This window comes from Bos indicus x Bos taurus, chromosome 1 (assembly GCF_003369695.1).
Source record: "Bos indicus x Bos taurus breed Angus x Brahman F1 hybrid chromosome 1, Bos_hybrid_MaternalHap_v2.0, whole genome shotgun sequence".
Classification (NCBI taxonomy): domain Eukaryota; kingdom Metazoa; phylum Chordata; class Mammalia; order Artiodactyla; family Bovidae; genus Bos; species Bos indicus x Bos taurus.
Genome location: NC_040076.1, coordinates 19009582 through 19033126, shown reverse-complemented (window position 1 = coordinate 19033126; position 23545 = coordinate 19009582). Strand labels below are relative to the sequence as shown.

The 23545-nt window shown below is 38.1% G+C and overlaps 1 protein-coding gene across 3 annotated transcripts in view; it reads right to left on the bottom strand.

The window, feature by feature from the left end:
- C1H21orf91 (chromosome 1 C21orf91 homolog) overlaps nt 1–23545 on the bottom strand; it is a 33619-nt gene that overhangs the window by 5780 nt on the left and 4294 nt on the right. For 2 of the 3 annotated variants that reach the window (XM_027545787.1, XM_027545698.1), the window contains exons 3-4: nt 1735–2271; nt 466–528 (exon numbers count right to left, since the gene is read on the bottom strand). In XM_027545787.1, coding sequence (XP_027401588.1) covers nt 466–528; nt 1735–2271 — 600 coding nt within the window. The remainder of the gene's footprint in view (nt 1–465; nt 529–1734; nt 2272–23545) is intronic. The other variant, XM_027545873.1, reaches the window with a different exon arrangement.

The following is a 23545-nucleotide window of genomic DNA, read 5'->3' as shown; positions in this document are numbered from 1 at the left end:
TTGTCTGGAATTTGTTCCAAAATAATCCATGCTGGAGGTGGGGGTAGGGGAAGGAAAATGGGTACAAGTAGAGAAGAAGGAAAATTAGCTAGCTGAAATTGGGAAAGAGGGTTTCACTACATTATTCTGACTACGTTTGTGTTTGGAAGAGTTAATAATAACAAAAAAAAAAGGGGGGCCAATACCACCTGCCTTAAAAATCTGCTAAGGAGCACACCTGTGCAGTGCCTTGTACAACAGTAGGTAGTAAAAACATGTTAGTAAGAGATTTAAGTTGTAGTCTCTGTTTTCACCAGAAAAAGAAGAATCTACTTCACCAGCAGGTCACAGAGAAGACTAAGAAAAATTCTTTTTGCTCTGGAAACTCTAAGAGGATCATTTCTAAATTTAAATGCAAATAATGCTAATAAGGGATTTTCTGTATCAAAACTGGCACATGTAAAAAGTACTGACATGAGTCTTTACCCTGTATTTGCTGTTGGAGCTCTGCATTCAGTTGCTTTACCTCACCAAGAGTCATCGAATTCACTGAAACATGAAAATACATTCATTACTACCATGACAACCTGGGAAAATAAGTTATCTACACCATCAACACAACATCCTATTTAAAAAAAGTATCTGCACTTATTTCTGAACATGACATTTAACAGGACCCTAGGATTCATTCATTAACTCCTAAAGTGCTGGGTTTTCAAATTCTGCCCACAATTCACAACCAGTCTATTTTACAACTGGTCTATTTCCACCTGAAATAAAAGGTTCACTGAAAATTCTTAGCATTAGGTCCAGTGGGTTCTGATATTTCTCATGCTGTTTCAGTTTTTAAAAAGGGCTAGTTACTACCCATTGAGTTGACTTTGCTAAAGCGCCACACGCTTCATGATGTGTAGCTTGAAAAAGACTAACGTACTATGAAAACCAATTTATCTAGCTATATGTTGTTAAGTCACTAAGTTGTGTCTGACTCTTTTGTGACCCGATAGACTGCAACCCACCAGGTTCTTCTGTCCATGGAATTCTCCAGCCAAGAATACTGGAGTAGGTTGCCATTTCCTACTCTAGGGGATCTTCCCATCCCAGGAACTGACTTCGTCTCCTGAATTGGCAGGCGACTCTTCACCACTGAGCCACCAGGGGAGCACCGTCAACTGGAGATAACTCAGATGTAGAATCAAGGAGTTATATAAAAATATACCCAAGGGCCCTTCTAGCCCTAAGATCACTTGATTCTAAGGTAATTAAAATTAACTCCGCTCCTGTGTGTTTTTGAAGAAATAGATGCAGACTGAATGAGTCACTTTTTCCAGGTGCCCACGTTACCTTTAGCCTTTGGTAAAATGTCAGATTTCTGCTTTTGAAATACCAGCCCCAATTAGTCTTGTAGGGATTAGCAACATAACAGTGTGTGTTTGTCAATGGTGGAGGCTCTGCTTCTAAACTATATGAACCCTGAACTTTCTAATTCCCAATCTGTTGATTCCGTTCTGTTAATCATTTGAAATGGCAAAACAAATGATGGGACTGTAGAATTCCAGTGGTTTTAGGACATACTAAGGAATATTCCAAAGACATGATGGCATTTTTGCTAGGGTGAACCTGTCATTTAAATGCTAAATTAACCAAACCTGTACTTCCACAGCAAAATTCTTGACACATCACATATATAAAACATTAAAAAAATAAAAAAGAACCAACAGAACTCCAATCTTTACCCCTTTTCCCTATACTTACATTCCTCTCTGCTGTAATGTGGATGCTGGGTCTGGACATGAGCCTCTGGACCAGAGATTGTCTTTTCCTTTTTCTGTTCCCGGTTGTGACTATGAGGCCACAGTACACTATTATGGCATAAAGTGGTACCCGAATCTTGTAACACAGCAAGCCCAAAGTTTGTGTTCTCCTTCTGTTCCAACATTCGTTGTGTACAGTTTGAGAGGCCACCTGCATTTCCTTCTATCCACTTTGCAGAATACTTTGGTACTTGAGAGTCAAACTGTGGGAGTAACTTTTTATCTGGCTTATGCCTGAAGTTAAACAGGTGATGCTGGGGGTTTTTAGAACATTCGGAGTCTGAATCCAGATCCTTATTTTGTGCATATTGTACAATCCAATTTATCTTCTTACTCAAAATAGTTTTAACTTCTTCATAAGTACTTTTTGAAAGCTTAGATCGAGGACAATCCTGGTTTGCAATCAAATGATATTTTTCAAAGCAGTCTTTATGGCCCCTTAACGATTTGGTGTGCAGGAGATCAGATTTTGGTATTCCTAAAGAAAAAAAAAGAAGTAAGACTTGATACAATTTTGTTTTTTATAAGCTGCATTAAAAAATACAAATCTTAGTAAAATACCGAGTCACTGATTAATTTGCAAATTAGTGGAAAAATGCTAAAGAATATTAATATTAATAATATACATGTATATATTACAATAATGATATAGCCTAATAATTTATGCTTCAGTTTAACTATATATTCAATAAATTCTGAATAGCAGAAATATTAAATTCTTATGAATAGCAAAGCCTTTCTTAAGGACTTAATGATTCAATTTCAACCTCAGTCCAGAGGCATGTTATTGCATAATATTAAAAAATACCACTGAACCAGCAATCTATACTTACAGAATCTTGACCTGTACATTATAAAGCTTTCTTCACTAGCTCTCCTGAAGTTACACATTTGTAAAAATTTTTGTTATAGGTTTAATAAGAGAAATGCTTCACAGTTTTTTCCCTAACAAAAAAACATAGTAAATCATGATTTAAAATTAACTTATATTTTTACTGGGGAAAGATAAACCAGAATCAGAAAAATATACATTAATAAAAGCCTCAAAAAGTCAATGAACTGTCTCGACTTTTTCAAGTAAGAAAATAAAAACATCTAAAATGTTTTTACATGTTTAATACTTACTAAAACTTTATCAAGATAATTTTATCTCTAGAAGAAATGCACTACACACAATTCTTATTCTCAGAGCAACAAATTTAATCTACCAAGATACAATAGCCAATATAATTCTTCAACTCACAAATGTTCATTACGTACCACAAATCATGGAAAATCTTACACATTTACATTTCCAGCTTTTTAGTAGAGCTCAAGTATGCTATCTCTATTGTTTTTTAAAAGAGAGAATACATTTTCAAATATACAACATACTTTGAAATATAGAATACATTGATACATTTTTGTAAGTTCAAACCATTTAAAATAAAACAGCAGTGCTTTCATATTGAAGGTGAACATGGGATGTGGAATGGAAAATTAACGCCTGCAAGAATTAACCAGTCTAAACTGCTTAGCTTTGAAAACAGGAAGCTGAGAGCCACTCAGGTGTTAGTTTAAAAAAGAAGTTTTAACTGACTCATCAGAAAACATTACATTCCGTATTCATCCCTTGTTTTAAAAGCTGAAGTTGTAATAATTTTATTCACTGACTTGCAAACCCTGGCTAATACTAAGATAGTGATGTATTTGTATTTTAACAGTATTAAATCAGGTGCAAAATACTCACAAATTCTAACTTGTTCTAAAACATCACATCTAAAACATCACAGCCAATGGTGGGTCCTGCCAAAACCAGTACTAACTGGGCTGTCAGTTCCCTCACAAGTAAGCTATGGGGGTACCCCTCTTAAATACTAACAGTCTAATTAAGTAGACGTGCCTCACCAGGTAAACTCAACTATCTCAGTCTTGTTTCTTCCACCGAGTGTAAAAACCAAACTTAAAACAACTGCATACACATTTTATTTACCCCTTTGGTGCCTGTGCTGCAATTGTGTGTGTATATACTTTTTACCAGTTATTGTCTAGTTAGGTCAAATTTCCTGCAAAATTAAAATATTCAAGCACAAAACTTCAAAGCTCTATTTGACAACACTGTGTATGCCTTCGAAACCTTAACATAAAAAGGAAGTGCACAAATCTTGATTAGAAAGAAACCATTAAAAGTATTTTATAATATTATGTATGTTTTAATATAAGTAAGACAAAAAGGTAGTTAGTATCAATTACAGATAAAATAAATACTTCCATTCTGCTGTTTGATTCTAATACTGATTGCTAGGCAGAGAGAACCTGAAGCTCGCTTATTTTACTAGCTTTGGGAAATTCTTTAAAGAGCTTTCTTACTCTCTTAGGGCTCACTGCCAACAGATAGCTGGCCAATCCCTGAAACCATAAATGGGCTCATTCTCAGTCCACTGCCACAGCACTAATCTATGTAGCCATGGGTTAGCTGAATCCAAACCTTGTAAGTTCTATTTCTCCTCCTCCGTCCATGGGATTTTCCAGGCAAGAGTACTGGAGTCGGGTGCCATTGCCTTCTCCCTCCCTTACTATATATGAAAGGAAATCCTTCTGTGTATAAAAAGGATTCTAAACTAGGCTATGTGCGTTCACGCTAAGTTGCTTCAGTTGTGTCTGCCTCTTTGTGACCCCAAGGACCATAGCCTGTCAGGCTACTCTGTCCATGGGATTCTTCGGGCAAGAATACAAGAGTGGGTTGCCATGCTCTCCTCCTGGGGATCTTCCCAACCCAGAGATTGAACCCATGTCTCTTATGTCTCTTGCATTGGCAGGTGGGTTCTTTACCACTGGTGCCACCTGGGAAGCCAAAAGAAAGTCATTATTCTTTGCTGCTAGTTTTTTTTTTGGTTTTAAAAATTTATTTGGAATGTTCAGAAGTTGTATTAAAAAAAAAGACAAAAAAATGAAACAACAAATTTCCCAATGTGCCCCAGAGCTTTAATAAGTCAATATAATAAATGTTTATTTGAAGAATAATGTGGGCTTTTAAAGTTAATGATTTTTTTAATCCAATCTTTCTTCTTAGTAATTTATGTAATAGAACTTTTTGTTCTCCAGAAATAATATTTTAAGTTTTACTTAAATCCCCACCCAAATGAATGTTTGGAGCCCAGTAAACACATAATTATATGCGTACTGGTAATCAGCTGAGATGAAAAGCAAGTCAGAGAACAACAATATTCAATTTACTATGAAAATATGTAAATGTGAATTTCAGATTCAGACACTCAAGTGAAAAATCCCCTATAAAAGACAAAAAAATGTCATGACAGGAAGAGTTCTGAACGTGGGAGTATTTCTACTTAGATGTCTCATGTGCTTATTCGCTCAGTCATGTCCAACTCTGTGATCTCCTGGACTGGAGCCTGCCAGGCTCCTCTGTCCATGGAATGCTCCAGGCAAGGACACTGGGGCAGGCTGCCATGCCCCTAGAGGTCCCAACTGCTCCTTACATTCACCCTGCCTCTTCCTCCATTCTTGCACCCACACCCAATCCCCCTCCTGAGTCTGGCACACCCAACTGCTCAAGGAAGAAATCTGGGTGTCCTCTTTGACAGTTCCTCCTTGCTCCCCATCCCAGATGTTTTACTGTCCACCTTGCTAGACTTCTTCACCCTAAAATCTAGCATATTTAATATTCCTTCACTCCATTACCACTCCCACTACGTTATTTGGGTCTTCATCACCATCCCCTCTCTAGTTCTTCCTTCCTCTAAGAAGCCTTTTCTAACCAGTTACATCTTAGCTAATGGCACCAGATTTTAAAATTGCTTGTTCACTGGCCTTTATCTCCTGCTAGATGTAAATTCTGTGAGAAAGAGCACCATCTGTATTATGTACATCCTTATTATCATAGTGCCTAGCACATAGCAAGTACTCAAGAAAAAGTCATTACATGAATAAAGGAAAATTAAAATTGTATTTAAAAAGCAAACCTAAAACTTATCACCAATTATTATTTGAGGTCTACTGCAATGAAGTTTTGCCCATCTGCAAGGTAACTAGGCTGTGCAGTTTTGCAGGCTCTCAGAAGTTAACTGGGCTTCCCAGGTGGCACAGTGGTAAAGAATTCGCCTGCCAATGTGGGAGACCCAAGTTCAATTCCTGGGTTGGGAAGATCCCCAGGAGGAGGAAATGGCAACCCGCTCCAGTATTCTTGCCTGGGAAATCCCATGGACAGAGAAGCCTTGTGTGTTATAGTCCATGGGGTTACAAAGAGTTGGATATGACTGAGCGAACACACACACACACAGAAGTTAATTAAAGACATCTTCCAGTGAAGTTACTCCTACATTTGGTTTAATATGACATTAATCCCAAGAACTGATGAGTGGCACTGATATATAGAGATGCATTCCAGTGGCATCATTCAATCTGCCAAATAAAATCAGGAACTTGTACTCAATTACTTATTTTTATTATAAATATACATACTGTGAATATACAAGGCTGTTTTATGTAAACTGTAGCTCATTCATCCAGATCTGTATCTATATCTTCTTTAGCTCACTAAAAATTTAGCCCTCTCAATTTGTATCAACAATATATGTGTCATTTTATAAATTCCTGAAGTGATTTTGTTTTTTTCACCTCATCAGTTTGAATTAATATAAGAGAAACAACCACTGTTATTATCAGAGATCCCAGTGAGTTTTCCAATTGACTTTATAAATTTTAATTGCATTTACAAGTGTTAACAGCTCTGAGCACTAATTCGTTTCTTCAGAAGCTTTTCAAAGGAAATGAATCTAAATGCAATTAAATGAGTTGGTACTTTTCAGAAACTGAGTTACAAGTAATTTCCAAACCAGTTTCACAAAAACTGTACTACAACTTCCTAATAAAACTGAGGACCAATATAATTGACAACGTGCTGCTGCTGCTAAGTCGTTTCAGTCGTGTCTGACTCTGTGCGACCCCACAGACGGCAGCTCACCAGGCTCCCCCGTCCCTGGGATCCTCCAGGCAAGAACACTGGAGTGGGTTGCCATTTCCTTCTCCAATGCATGAAAGTGAAAAGTGAAAATGAAGTCGCTTAGATGTGTCCGACTCTTAGCAACCCCATGGACTGCAGCCTACCAGGCTCCTCTGTCCATGGGATTTTCCAGGCAAACTGACATCCTAAGTATTAGGAAAACTTTAAAACTTATCACACAGATAGCTACGTAACTTTGGGTCTTGAGTTCCTGATTAGTAGAGAACCAAGACCTTACTTGGCAACCATAATTGACAATATTTTGGAAATTTATTTAGGTGGACATTTCTGTATGAACAGAGGTATTTTAAAAAATTAAGCTGTTTCTATTCAATAGTTTTCTTTATAACATCTTTCCCCACTTCCATTTCTGATTCTGTTATACCATTCTCACATACTTTGAAAACCCTCCCACTAACCCATCTGCCATGCTATCTCCATTTCTATTCTTTAAGTTCCTTTCTAGGATCAATTTGCTTTAAGAAAACTTGGTTAAAGCCATAAAGGGCAAAAGCCACTCAAATGTAGACCTTCTCGTTTGCTTATCATTGTCACCCTTTTAAAATGAAGATGTTTCCATGCATATATTTAATATGTTTATTGTAGTAACAGTTTGTCCTCTCACAAGATGATACTCCAAATGGCACTAAAAAACAGCCACAGAACCCCAAACACTTAAGTTTTACGACATGTCCCATCACCTTCTGCTTTTCCCTTTTAGCCTCTTGAAGATCTTATTTATGGGTTGGTGGTAATTAGAGAAGCAAAGCAATCTTTTCCTGCTGGTTCCCCAGCTGGTCCTATCAAACAGTACCATCTCTCAGCCGACTACACTGATGTTACATGCCTTATTTTCACAGGTTCTCGACTCCTATCATCTGACTGCCATATGCATATTTACTCTGCAATTAGTCTTCCTTCTGAATGTGACTGCTATATTTCATTTCTCAGTCAAAGGACTGGCTTCATATAATTTGGTATTCCATAGGTTGAGCAAATATAATACAACCAACTGTTGGATGTAAAGCTGTAATACCTGTTATCATATCAGCAGGAGACTGGAAAGCTCTAAGGGAGTAAGCATTTTAACTTTTACTACAGCTTCAAAATAAAAAAATAAAAAATTAGAGAACTGGCAGTATTGGTTTTCCAAATGGTGGGTTTGTGTATTCTTTCTTAATTTTAAAGTAAAGCAAGATAATTTAGTTATGATTCAAGTTTCAGGTTAACAGGCTGTGAAGAAATTTTAAGCACACTGCCTCCAGACATAACCAACATTTGTGCAACAATTCACAGTACTGCTTCAAAATCTTTTTTTATGGAGGCTCACATTTGCCCAGCATAAAGAGTTTTCCAAGAGTTAAGGTGTTTCTTCTTGTGATGATCTTATCCTGGTTGCTAGGAATGGGAGAACAAGCATCTACATGATTATGTGTTGCCCATATTAAGCGATGTTTATGTACATCTTTGTTGTTCCATCATGTCCGACTATTTGTGACCCCATGAACTGCAGCATGCCAGGCTTCCTTGTCCTTCACTATCTCCTTGCTCAAACTCATGTCCATTAAGTCAATGATGCCATCCAACCATCTCTCCTCTTGCCCTCAAATCTTTTCCAGCATCAAGGTCTTTTCCAATGAGTCAGCTCGTTGCATCAGGTGGCCAAAGTATTGGAGCTTCACTCTTCCAATAAATATTCAGGACTGCTTTCCCTTTAGGACTGACTGCTTTGATATCTTTGCAGTCCAAGGGACTCTCGAAAGTGTTCTCCAGCATCGCAATTCAAAAGCATCAATTCTTTGGTGCTCAGCTTTCTTTATGGTTCAACTCTCACATCCATACATGACTACTGGAAAAATCATAGCTTTAACTATATAGACCTTTGTCAGCAGAGTGATGTCTCTGGTTTTTATTTTTTAATATGCTGTCTAGGTTTGTCATAGCTTTTCTTCCAAGGAGCAAGTGTCTTTAATTCACGGTGGCAGTCACGGTCCGCAGTGATTGTGGAGCCCAAGAAAATAAAGTCTGTCACTGTTTCCACTTTTTCAGTAAGTGTTAATTGTAAAGATGGGAGCAAACAGCTAAACTCTATTGAAGAAAGAAGGAAAGGAAGGAGCTGTTATGCCTTTGTTTCTGAGGACCAGGTTTCCATTTCTGAAAAAAGGAATAGAGGAAAAGTTGGGCCTTCCCTGATGGCTCAGATGCTAAAGAATCTGCCTACAATGCAGGAGACCCAGGTTTGATCCCTGGGTCAGGAAGACTCCCTGGAAAAGGGAATGGCTACCCACTCCAGTATTCTTGTTTGAAGAATTCCATGGACAGAGGAACCTGGTGGGCTATAGTCCATGGGGTCGTAAAGAGTCAGATATGACTGAGTGACTAACACTTTTCACTTTTCTGGAAGTAGAGGTGGCATGCCCACAGCTTGAAGTCTGGATCCATACTGTAGCAAGTTCTGTTTAGCCTATAAATGTTTTTTAAAAATTTAGATTCACTTACAGTTTTCGATTTCTTGGTTTCCCTTAAAAACAAAATCAGAAGATCTGACAGCAAATGGCTAGTAATGAGAAGCAGCTACTGCCTGAAAATTGGGCAACTGCTCTTCAACAGTCCTTATCTTTCCCTTTGGGAGTGTGCAGGTACTTGTGACTTATCCAGTGGCAAGCACAGCCATGCTGGTTAGTGATTCTCACACTGCACCAAGACTCTGTAATGATGTAGGTCTGGATTGCTTCTGCATAGGTAATGGCTGGACACCCCAAGTGACCAGGCTCCTCTGCATTTGATGATCAAGCAGCAGCCAAGCCATGATTCAAGAAGAGTGATCACCTTTAGATCTACTGCCAGTCACAGGAAAGCAGTGGGAGGACGCTCAGATTATCTAGGCTCTTACTAACGAAAGGCAGATTAGCCTGAAGGTGGGAAGCGAGGATGAATAGCTGGGGCACCTACTTCCTTAAATCTGCAACAGGACAAGCTTCTACCTCTTGGAAAATTTTATCAGTTGTGCTCTGTGCCCAGTGGGTTCTGTGGTTAACAGTGCTCCATTCCCCTCCCCCTCACATCACTTAAGAGTCTGTCGTGTTCAAATACCCAACATACAGTTTAAAGGAACAGGGAATTGCTTATCTCTGCCTTGGAAACAGATGGAATTATTGGAAACTGTACTAAGCCAATACACCGATGGGCTCAGCAACTTGCTTTTCCAAATTTTGAGAATCATTGCCTTAAAGAAAGATATACCAACAGGAGGTCTGTGGACAGCATATTTCAGTTTAGGAGATGTTTATGACAAAGGTTTTTGGGTGTGCGAAGAGAAGGATTGAGCAGTTAGTCAAAGCAGCTTATAATCCAATAAATGAATTATAAGGGCAAATTTCAATCAGCAAAGAGTTCAGAAGGTTGATGTTAAAAGGCAAACCTCAACCTCAAATAACCAAGGAAGCCACAGTAGAACTGAATTCTTGTAATGATGGATGTATAACCTGCAAATAATTTATCAAAAAGAAAACCTTTCTCAGTGAATTTTACTTTTTCATCATAACAGTTGGGAAACTGGAGAAACACACCTACACAACAACTGTTTATTACTAACTGGGTACAAAAAATAACAAGCTACACTCAATCCTGCTCTCAAGTTTAGTTACCTATTTTAACGAGAAAGGTCCACTAGAACTCTCTGTGATAGTGGACGTGCTCTCGCTCTGTGCTATATACAGTACGATAGCCACTAGCCTTATGTGGCTACCAGGCATGTGAAATGTAGCAAGTATGACCAAGGAACCATGTTTTACTTTTAACTTTAATTAACTTAAATTTAAATCACTACCTTGTGGCTAGGTTACCAAATTGGACAGGGTAGCTTGTCCATAGATAACTGATGAAGTACAAGGGTATTTGGAAAAAGAATACGAATGGAAGTTATCCATCTTTAGGATACTAAGCTCACAGTAGCACAGAATATAAAAAGCTAAAACTGCTTTTCTAGCACATTAAAAATACTATGTTTAGACTATAATTGTTAAGTGGCACAAAGAATTAAAAGTTATAAAAACTTGTAAATAACCCAGTTGACCTAAGTAACCTTCTACTTATTCCATTTTTCTAAGTAAAACTTTCCCCCAAATAGGCAAAGTCAAAAAGATACACATTACTTAAACAAAAGGTAAGTCTAGAAAAAAGGCATTCATAATACATGGATGAACGAGGATAAACCATTATGAAAAAGGAAATTTATGAGTTCAAAAGTAAGAAATGTGATAGCTATGTGAACTCTGCCCTTTATCTCCTGAACTGCTGTCTGCCTAGTTAAGGTTTTGCCTGATTTATTTTCTTACAAATAAGAAAAACAAAATAAAAGCTGTCCTGCAGCTATTTATAAAACATGTTTTATATCTCAACTTCTTTGCATATATCTGAATCATTGTTCCTGAAATTTTAGTTGACTATTCCTTATATAATGCTTTACAGCAGCATCTAATAGAGATTTACTAGCAAGTGAATTTGAAGTCATTTATAATTCAATTACTACTATAGGTAGTAAATGGTAAAAATTAAAACTGATGGGAAAGCCATTTGATTAAACAAACTAAAGATTTTTCAAAAAGGCAATAATTGATGAATCATACTAAAAAATGCTAAAAAAGATTGTGACTATGTACTATAATTGAATCACAGCATTTCTAGAATAAAAGGAACTTTGATTTACAGAAAGGGTTTGGAGAGCTAGTGTCCAATAAAATCGTTCCATGATGAAACAATTATAAAAATTACAGACCAATGCAGTGCAACCTTTTTTATCCATTAATATGAAAAAGATGTTTCTGATATATTAAATTAAAAGACCAGTTATAAATGGTATATATAGCCTGATTTCATTTTTAAACACAATTTACCATGTATACATGCATACTCTACTGCAGAAAATAATTTATAAAACACCAAAAATATTAAGAGATTATTGGTAGATATGTGGGATTGTAAATCTTAAAATTCTTTTTGTTTCCTGTATTTTGATTTTTCTGTAATAGTTTGTTTTTTCAATGAAAATAAAAAGAGATGGAAAGAGAGAAATTTCATTTCAATGAGAGAAAATCTTTCATCATTTAAATACTGAAAATTTAAAACATTTTTTAAAAAGCCTATAAAGAAATATTTTGGTTTGGGAAAGAAAACAGTGTGTCTTAGTGCAAGACAAATCAGGTTTTAAGTTATATACTGTATGTTCCAATGTACTAAGTAAAACAAAAAAATTATACTGGAATGATAAAAGATACACAGTCCTAAAATATCCCAACATTCTGAATATTTTTAAGGTTGAAAATTTCCTTAGGCTAACAATGTATCTAGCAAAGGATAACTTTCAAATCAAAGATTCCCCTCCTCCGAAGTCAGATTATAACCACTGCATAGTTTTATCTGGAAATCCTTGTTGGAGACCCAAAGACTTGAAAGGCACTGAGGGAAAAAGACACTGACGTGTGAACACAATTCGTATTGTTGAAAGAAACTGGGGAAAGGATTAGCTTTGATTGTTGCTGTTTAATTGCTCAGTCTTGTCCTAGTCTTTGTGACCCTATGGACAGTACGCGGCCAGGCTCCTCTGTCCAGGGCATTTCCCAGGCAAGAATACTGGAGTGGGCTGCCATTTCCTTCTCCAGGAGTTCTTCCCAGGGACTGCACCCACATCTTCTGCTTGGCAGGCAGATTCTTTTACCACTGAGCCACTGAGCAGGGCAGCTGCTACATGAGGGAAATTACAGGGGCTAGAGCAGAAAAATCTACTGAAAACCAAATCATAAAAAGGTAAACTCAGGGGACTTCCCCAGTGGTCCAGGGGCTAAGACTCTGCACTCCCAATGCAGGGAGCCCAGGTTCTACCCCCGGTCAGGAAACTAGATCCCACATGTTGCAGCTAAGAGTTTGGATGAAGCAACTAAGACCCAGTGCAGCCAAAACTGAGGATAAAGTCAGACTTCAATGTATGTAAAACACTGAATTATTTTGGCAATGGAAGAGTTGTTCAATACACAAATGAGTCAGAATAATCTTTTCAGAAGACTTCATCTTTTCAGATGAGATGAAAACAAAACACTTCTATATTTTAATTTAAATAAACATGAACAGTTGCACCACATGCTGCTGATGTATTTACCAAAGAGCTCCTACACTTAGTATCTTTTTGTGATCTTTGAAGTGGCCCTGTGAACACTGGCAACAGTGTAATTTATCACTTCTATTTAATATCAATACAGGTTGCTGCTGCTAAGTCACTTCAGTTGTGTCTGACTCTGTGCGACCTCATAGACAGCAGCCCACCAGGCTCCCCCGTCCCTGGGATTCTCCAGGCAAGAACACTGGAGTGGGTTGCCATTTCCTTCTCCAATGCATGAAGTGAAAAGTGAAAGTGAAGTCGCCCAGTCATGTCCAGCTCTTCGAGACCCCATGGAGGCAGGTGCATACTAGGAGGAAGGTGAAGTCAATTGTGTTTAAGACACAGGGAACTAAATAAACAAAGTATGGAAGTGAGAAAGAAATGGAGGAAACTAGAGGAAGGGAGAGACAGTGGGCATGGATGATTGGCTTGTAGAGTGCCTTTGAAGAGGTAATAAAGGTAGCCAGTTAAGTAGATACCTGGTCATGAAATGTTTCATGTGTCATGTTAGGCAGTTAACAGTCTAACCAGAAGAAAATGGTAAGGAATCAGTGAGGAGTTCTAAGAAAATTAATGGCATATCAGATTAGCACTTTAAAGACCCTTCTGGTGATACTGAGAGAACTAGGGGTGTGGGGTAGTGACGGGGATGGGGGATCAAGTCTATAAACCTGACTAAGCGGGTCTTGAGGTGGTACTGTAAGAAGGAATAAAAGGCATACAGCTCGAAAAGCAGAGCTTACGTAAGATTTCAGCCACAACCCATCACCTCAACTGCACAACTTTACATGGAAAGTCCTGAAGAAACTGGAACCATTCATTCGCAGGGCAGTTTTTCAAAGTTTGGTCCCGAGACCACCTGCTTAAGAGTCAGCTGGGATTCCTGGTAAAATGCAAATTCTGGTACTCAACTGTAGATCTATTGAAACACAATCTCTGGGGTATTGGGCCTGGAATTCCATGTGAACCAAAGATGAAGGAAATAAACACACATGTGTATATGGAAATAAGGAGATAAATTTAGTCTGAGAAACTTAAATTCAAGATACCTGTGCTGTCGTTCACTCAGTCATGTCTGACCCTTTGCTATCCCATGGACTGTAACATGCTAGGCTTCCCTGTCCTTCACCATCTCCTGGAGTTTGCTCAAACTTATGTCCACTGAGTCGGTGATGCCATCCAACCATCTCATCCTCTGTTGCCCCCTTCTCTACCTGCCTTCAGTCTTTTCCAGCATCAGGGTCTTTACTAATGAGTTGGCTCTTTGCATCAGGAGGCCAAAGCATTGGAGCTTTAGATTCATCAGTCCTTCCAATGAATATTTAGGGTTGACTTCTTTTAGGATTGACTGGTTTGATCTCCTTGCTAAACAAGGGACTCTCAAGAATCTTCTCCAACACTACAGTTCAAAAGCATCAGTTCTTCAGGACTCAGCTTTCTTTATGGTCCAACTCTCACATCCATTGGAGAAGGCAATGGCAACCCACTCCAGTACTCTTACCTGGAGAATCCCATGGGCAGAGGAGCCTGGTAGGCTGCAGTCCATGGGCTCGCTAAGAGTCGGACACGACTGAGCAACTTCACTTTCACTTTTCACTTTCATGCATTGGAGAAGGCAATGGCAACCCACTCCAGTACTCTTGCCTGGAGAATCCCAGGGACGGGGGAGCCTGGTGGGCTACCATCTATGGGGTCGCACAGAGTCGGACACGACTGAAGCAACTTAGCAGCAGCAGCAGCAGCTCACATCCATACATGACTACTGGAAAAACCACAGCTTTGACTATATGGACCTTTGTAGGCAAAGTAACATCTCTGCTTTTTAATATGCTGTCTAGGTCTGTCACTGCTTTTCTGCCAAGGAGCAAGTGTCTTTCAGCATCTAAAACACCTGTAGAATATCTAAATGGAGAAGCCCAGAAGGTGGCTGGATAAATAGGTCTGGCATTTAAAAGAAAATTGGCCTATGATATGTTTATGGAGTTCCATTAGCTCATAAAGGTATAGCTGAAGCTCATGCAATGAAAGAAACAGATAGTGAAATATGAGAAGAAAAGAAAAACAAGGACAGAATTCAACAAAAGAGTATTTCAGGGATCTGCAATAGCTAATGAACTAAAGAAGAAGAAAAGAGGGCAGAAATAAGAGGCCAGAGCTATTTTAACAGAGAACCCAAGGAGCTGAGTGTTTCAAAGAAGAGGGAAATGTTAAATGTCAGATTTTGAAAATGGCAAGGACATGAAACTCTTTATTGTATTGACAGCTAGGAAGTCACTGGTGAAAGCAAAAGAGGAGGCCAATTACAGGGGCATTGAAGAGGAGGTAGGGAGGAAGGACAGAGGAGACACTGAATGGACACTGCTCTTGCGAGAACTAGCTTAAGGGACAGAGAGGAAAGCTTTCCCCCTTGGTTTTTTTCTTATAAATACAGGAGACAGGAGCATTTCCGCCATTCTAATCATCTTTTCGGTCAATCTGCCAGGTTACGGAGAAGATAACTGTAAGTATGCAAGATGATGTGTCATTATACGATAAAACAAATGAACGCAAGAATAAATGAAGAGTGGGTGGTAGAAAAGAGAGACAGGGTGTAAGAAACATGAAATTAAATTATGCTTTAATTAGTCTCGACTGAGAATTGTGATATTTTAATTTCTTTCCTCAGATACTTATGACTGCTATTTCATTTGGTTAGCAAATACACTGGTAATCAAAAACTAAGTTTTCTTAAGAACTGTCTTATACATTACATAGGAATTATTATACTGTATTTGTTCTACTTTGTAGTATAAATACAGCCAAAATGTTGACTGACATTGAACTGAACTTGATTGTTGACATACTGAAATTATTCCAATGAGTCAAAGTAACATGGTCAAGGTTATGAAGGATACTTTAATACCACCAGACTTCCTCTATGTGTGAACTCTGTTTTCACAACAGACTAGCAATTATCATTTGCTAAATTAATGGCAGATATTATTTCATCAGTTATTGTGAGTTTTAGATATTGAAGATGTCATTCAAGTGTATTTGAATAGCACTCTGGTGGTTGGAAGGCGCTTTTACTATTAAATTTAATCTCCATTTCATGTAGGAAATGAACACTAAGTGTGAATTTTAAATAAGGTAATACATGGAAAAATATAACGGCGACTGAATTTATTCTTCATAAAAGGCAAATGTCTCTATATTGCCTTCTAATATATCATATAACTTATTCTTGTTAACTGTATTATCCTTAGCTACCAAGCAATTGCTGGCACACAGCAGTTGCTTAATTAATATTTACTGAATGAATGTGTATAAAAATCTCTATGAACATAGCTTTGAGATTCAGATTTTCATGGGTGCCACAAACCATTATTTTGCCTTGCTGTTATACAGCTGAGACAGTAATGCCAAAACGCTAACTGAAATAGATACACTAGTTTAAAATTATTTGTAAGCAGTCACTGTTTTCCCTTATTACAAACTATAAATCCAAGGCTCAGTGTTTAATGGGCTTATTCCCTTTATCAAAATCCTAATAGATGGTGTGCCAAACTGGATTAGAATGATTTAAATTCATTCTAACTAGAACTATAAGTGACAGCATTTTGATAATTCTGCAATGTTACTTGGCCACTTGGATTTCAATTACTTGTTACATTTTCCATGTTAACACCTTATTTGAAATTCACAATTAGTGTTACTATTCTTTACAAGGTAGAAATTAAGGTGCTGGAAAAGTACCTTTGAACATCTAAAGTGCTATATAAAGTTATGCTGTCTTACCACCTACTTCTTCTCTTTCTAGGAAGTATTCCAGGCTCACCTACCAAAGGAGATAGTGTGTAATTCCAGGATTGGTGCTGATAATTTCACTTTAGTTTGTACTGTCTGCCTCCACTTACTCAGAACCTATTCCCCCTTGAGGGAGGCTAATCAGGCTAAGCACTGTTACTTGAATGGCTGGAAGGAAGGAGAGCAGTGTCAGAACACTGCCTCATGACGAGCTGACACCTGTACGATTCTGTAGCAAATGTCAGTCTACAGTTCAGCTTCCTCATGTCTTCTGGGCAGCAAGACTGTCATGTGTGTGTCTCTTCTTCCCAGCCCTTCCCTCTTCTCTGATGATCTAATCTATGTGCTGTGAAGACTATATTTTCTTGACAGACTATTTAAGTTACAAACTATATGGAGACTGTATCATCCTACTGTCTTCGGTCATGAAAAATGTCTCCTTTTGGATATTCCACCAAATGTGTATTAATTAAACAGCATCACAAGTAGAAATAGCTTTTAAAAAGCAAGCACTTCTTGGGACCCAAATTTTCTTCCTTGCTTGAACATTCACATTGGTGTAATTCATCTGTAACTTTGCCTAGAAGTTATTTAGTATCTCTGAGATTTCTTAAGAGTTCATGTAATTTTCGTTGGAAGCAGAAATGATTTAGGCACTTGGACTTTTGGGATCAGGTTTGGACTTCCAAGCGGTGTGATTCTAGATTAGCTTCCCAGACTCTCTCCTTATCGCCCTCATTTATCAAATTGGGATAACCTAGCACCTATCTCATATAGCTGTATTAAGAATGAAATAATGCATGTGGAACACAGAATAGCTGATAAATACCTATTATTTAGATAAGTCACTTACCTAAAAGTGTAAATCTCTTAAGTATTTGACAATTGGACTAGCTTCTCCTAACTAGAGAGTCATTATTTCATTTCTTCCTGAGTAGAGAAATTTACCTTTGTCTTCTTTCTTCACAGGCAGTATTATTTCGTATGCAACAGGAAAATTATTTCTGGGCAGCTGATTTCTCTTTATCAGCTTTCTAGTAACAGCTATTATAAAATTATTTCAATCCTGAAAAGTGTATCCCTTTACTGAGAATAGATAATTTTGACCTAACAATTTAAAAGATTTCTAATCTAGATTTAATTTGTTTCTGGATAACTCATAAAACATTTCTTTTCATCTCTGCCAACACACTGGGTGGAAATGAATTATGAATTTGAATCAGAATGTCATTTTTATCTATTGTAACAAATACTTTATTTATAATCGTGATGCTTCTATTAATAAGATACGCTGGTAATATACTGTTTGTTTTCAACTTTAAATCACTGATTTAAAGAGCATACTTTTATCACAGACTTAACAGGCACTCCAGATCATCAAACACCTTGAAGGGGTCATCATCATGAGCAAACACCACTCTGCTGAGGTGTTCAGAATAATAAGATTTGCAGCATGTAAATGAATGTAGAAACTCCCACTCTAAGCACAGTCCTGTTTAAGACTTCTTGCTCTGTGGAGAAAAAATACTGTTTTCTATCCTCCTGATTGCAAAAAAATAACCAGATATTACTGCTAATATTATTTGCTACATTTTTCTTTTGAATATAATACAAAGTTCTATTAGTAAGAGTCACAAAGCTTTTAGGAGACTCTAGAAAGTTCTCAGACAATTCTGTGCAAGGACAGAAAAATAGCAGAAGAGTTTCACTGTGGGCAAGATTAAGGGAAAAACAGAAAAAAAAGACAGTCCTCTACAGTCTCCTTTAGGCTAATTCACTCATCAATCAAAGATTTCAAGTACTCATTCATAACTTCTGGCCAATCCTCGCGCTACTGCTAAGTATATACTAGTAAATAAAGGAGGCTCAAACTCAATTCCTTAGAGAGCCAGAAATGGAGGAGGGGGAGCACAAAGAAACAAAGAAATAAACCAATAGTTACAGCAACAAATTATACCAAGTGCCATAAAGAAAAGGGTGCTAACAGGAAAAGAACACGGGGGTTGACAGTGGTGCTGGGTGGCAGGGAAGGCTGCTTTGAGAAGTATTAATAACTTTTTAAAAGTTAGGGCAGGCATGTTCTTGCTGTGGCACCACCTCTCAAGTATTTTAGCCAGGCATGTATGTCTTCACCTTTTCCATAGTTCACTTCCAACCCCAACATTTTTTATTGCAGGGATGGAGGGGGAATTAGCTTATTTATTCACTCATTCATTTTGAAAAGAAATATACGTAGTATAGGATAATACTTTACCTTTAGACATGCAGTGTGAAGTAGTTATGGGCTATACAAGTGAGGATGTCTACAGATTAGGTGCATATACAGATGTGTAGTTTAGGGGTGGGGAGAAACATTCTGCAGCTTCATTCTGAGTATTAAGAGCAAACAAATAAATCTGAGCACCATTGCTTATGTTGCCAAGTATTCTTGGAACAAATGGCAACAACTGGAGTTCAGCCTTCTGAATTAGATTCTGGCACAATAATTTCAAGATTAAGAAATGAAAACACAAAACTGCTCTTACTGGTAACATTTGAGAACCAGTATGACCCAATGAACTTAGGTATCTTGCCAAGAAAACCCAACTAGTAAGTGGCAGAGTCAAGATTCAAGGCCAGGTCTGAGTCCAGGGCCCACATGGAGCAGAAGGGGAGCAGTGGCAGATGTACCCAGCTGTAGAAAAGCAATCTTCCCTGGAAAGGTGAAAGAAAATTAGAGACACCAAGGGAACATTTCATACAAAGATGGGCTCAATAAAGGACAGAAGTGGTAGGGACCTAACAGAAACAGAGATATTAAGAAGACATGGCAAGAATACACAGAAACTCTACAAAAAAGATCTTCACGACACAGATAATCACAATGATGTGATCACTCACCTAGAGCCAGACATCCTGGAACGCAAAGTCAAATGGGCCTTAGCAAGCATCATTATGAACAAAGCTAGTGGAGGTGATGGAATTCCAGTTGAGCTATTTCAAATGCTAAATGATGATGCTGTGAAAGTGCTGCACTCAATATACTAGCAAATTTGGAAAATTCAGAAGTGGCCACAAGACTGGAAAAGGTCAGTTTTCATTCCAATCCCAAAGAAAGGCAGTGCCAAAGAATACTCAAACTACTGCACAATTGCACTCATCTCATACACTAGTAAAGTAATGCTCAAAATTCTCCAAGCCAGGCTTCAACAGTACGTGAACCGTGAACTTCCAGATGGTCAAGCTGGATTTAGAAAAGGCAGAGGAACCAGAGATCAAATTGCCAACATCTGCTGGATTATCAAAAAGCAAGAGAGTTTCAGAAAAACATCTATTTCTCCTTTACTGACTACGCCAAAGCCTTTGACTGTGTGAACCACAGCAAACTCTGAAAAATTCTGAAAGAGATGGGAATACCAGACCAGCTAACTTGCCTCTTGAGAAATCTGTATGCAGGTCAGTAAGCAACAGTTAGAACCGGACATGGAACAACAGACTGGTTCCAAATAGGAAAAGGAGTATGCCAAGGCTGTATACGATCACCCTGCTTATTTAACTTATATGCAGAGTACATCATGAGAAACGCTGGGGTGGAGGAAGCACAAGCTGGAATCAAGATTGCCGTGAGAAATATCAATAACCTCAGATATGCAGATGACACCACTCTTATGACAGAAAGCAAAGAAGAACTAAAGAGCCTCTTGATGAATGTGAAAGAGGAGAGTGAAAAAGTGGCTTAAAACTCAACACTCAGAAAACTAAGATCATGACATCTGGTCCCATTACTTCATGGCAAATAGATGGGGAAACAATGGAAACAGTGACTGATATTATTTTTTTGGTCTCCAAAATCACTGCAGATGGTGACTGAAGCCATGAAATTAAAAGACACTTATTCCTTGGGAGAAAAGTTATGACCAATCTAGACTGCGTATTAAAAAGCCAAGACATTACTTTGCCAACAAAGGTTCATCTAGTCAAGACTGGTTTTTCCAGTAGTCATGTATGGATGTGAGAGTTGGACTATAAAGAAAGCTGAGTGCCAAAGAATTGATGCTTTTGAACTGTGGTGTTGGAGAAGACTCTCCAGAGTCCCTTGGTCTACAAGGAGATCCAACCAGTCCATTCTAAATGAGATCAGTCCTGGGTGTTCATTGGAAGGACTGATGCTGAGGCTGAAACTCCAATACTTTGGCCACCTCATGCAAAGAGTTGACTCATTGGAAAAAGACTCTGATGCTGGGAGGGATTGGGGGCAGGAGGAAAAGGGGATGACAGAGGAGGAGATGGCTGGCTGGCATCACCGACTCGATGGACATGAGTTTGCGTGAACTCCAGGACTTGGTGATGGACAGGGAGGCCTGGCGTACTGCAATTCATGGGGTCGCAAAGAGTTGGACACGACTGAGCGACTGAACTGAACATATGTATAATGAGCAGTAGCATTAACCATTATATTTTATGTCCTGAGATGGGTCAGAAACTTGAAAATTCTCATAGCTTTTTTGCAACAAGTTCATATGAGATCTGGCTGTATGCCTATCCTCAGAATACAATGCTTCTTTTGTAAAAATCCATTCCATTTTAAACTCCTGTGTTAGAAGAATCACCGGAGCTTTACTTGTTGGTCTTAGTTGTAGCTCAAATAGTTTGCTTTCAACATAGTAACCTTCAATTACTAGAAAGGCCTCTCTATCGCTGATCTTGGTAGGTGGACACTCAAATGTCTTTCACCCCTTTCTTTGTAAAATACTGATTTTATTTGGAGCAGCTTCTCCTGAAAGGGCAGTGGAATGTATAACAAATTGTTAAGGAGGACTTTAGGAAAAGCTCCTTTATAGATTCAGGAGAGAAGGCTACTATGTACCTTTTGTCAGATGCCCCTTCTATTCTGTCTGAGAATAAGGAAGCAATGGCTGGAGTTCCAGGAGCCATCCTGGCTCATGAGATGACTGTTGATGGCAAATATGTGTTAAAGAAAGTGGATTAGTAAAACAGAAGCAGCTTGAGTCTTTCTGATCATGGAGCTACCACACAGACTCCAGATTCAACTTCTTTTACTATGAGATATGTAAATATTCATTCCATATCATTTCATCATTATTATTTGGATTTTCTATTACATATAGCCAGATCTAATTTCTAATGGGTATCTTTCCAACCAAAATTTATGTATGATCTCAATTTTAAATTCATCCTAAACTTTAGAAAGTTTGAAGTTAAAAAGAGAAAAAATTGGGAGTAACTAAAACGAGGCCATCATAAAATTAGGACAGGGAAAAGAATCTGGAACCTGGCTCCTCAGATATGGCTTGTTAGCTTACTAGATGTGGCTTAGCCTAGCTTTATCTTTTTAAAGAAACAGTCTATAAAGTAATCACCAATTAAACCTATAATTTCACTTCCACCCCTCCTAACTCCTGTCCAAATAAAGAGGTTTTACTGTTAGAGACATTTTAAAAGTGTTCAAATTTATTTAAAGTGACATTAAAAGGCAGTTAAAAAATTAATTCTTCATCTGTACTTCTAAGTATAAAGACAGCTAAGCTAAATTCAAAAGTCACATCAGGCTTTATATTTAAAAGTACTCTTTTAGCTAATAACAAGGCATGATGCTTGTCATTATGCAAAGCGAGAGAAAGAGGTTAATGCCAGATGGAGTTAGCAACATACAGCCTCCCTATCACAAGTAAAGTGGTGAGCCTTTACTCAAGTGGAAAGATGCTGACGTGTTAGAAGCATGCTGATGTGTTAGAAGCAAGACAAAGGGAAGAGCTGTTGACATGCTTTGGGTAGTTAATAATCAGTCCTGACTTCCAAGCTAAATCACAATATGAGATTCAAGCTGCTCCATGACTACTGGCCCTGGGAACAATGTTTTGGTCAAAGACTCAGAGAATCAAGGAAAAATGAGATTAAAAGTGAGCACTGGGTCCACCAGTGCCTTAACTAAGAGAAAACATCTACAGACTTCTTGCTGGAAAGATTACTAAGGATCTGAATTCGGGTCTGTTTCTAAAAAACTTCCCAGAAGGTTCAACCAATTAGGGGAGAATGAACTCTGAGATGGATTTTACAGTCTAGGATGGACTGGTTTGAAATGCTTACTTAATTAACTAGCAAGATCAACTCACACTGAAAACTCTGGCATAAGAGGAACTGATCTCTGTCTTATAAAAAGCTCCTCTCTACTGAATAAAAAGGAAGTCAATTATTAGAGGAGGAAGGTAAAAATACTAAGGGTTTCCCTGAACACTTGGACAGTAAAAAAATCTGCCTGCAGTGCAGGAGACCTGTGTTTGAGCCTTGAAGAATCCCATAGACAGAGAAGCCTGGTAGGTTAGTCCACGGGGTTGTATAGCGTCAGACATGACTGAATGACTAACACATACATAAACAAAAATACTAATTATTCGCACAGTATTTTGGCACAAAATGAAAACTGATACTATGAAGTAACAGACTGTAGCCCTGGATCTCCCCCACCCCCTATCTTTAGTTTCATTTCTGACTGTGCTATATTAACAGCTGAGTTTCATGACTGGCTCCTGACTACCCTGGGCTACCTTCTTCCCAGCCTTAATAGCCTAGGGATTGGTCATCAGTAAAGAACTTTAGAAAGATTTGCGTACCATGCACTACGATGCACATTAATGTATTTGATTATACATACATAAAATGTTTATAGTGTCTTGGCGCCAAGGACAGGTCATAGTATTAAGAAGTTTATGCATCTTTCTCCTACTCCTAGAAGTAGACAAGTAATTCCAATGGTGAATTATATGTCCCTCCCCACTCCTTGCCCAAATCAATTTCCTTAAAGTGTATTTC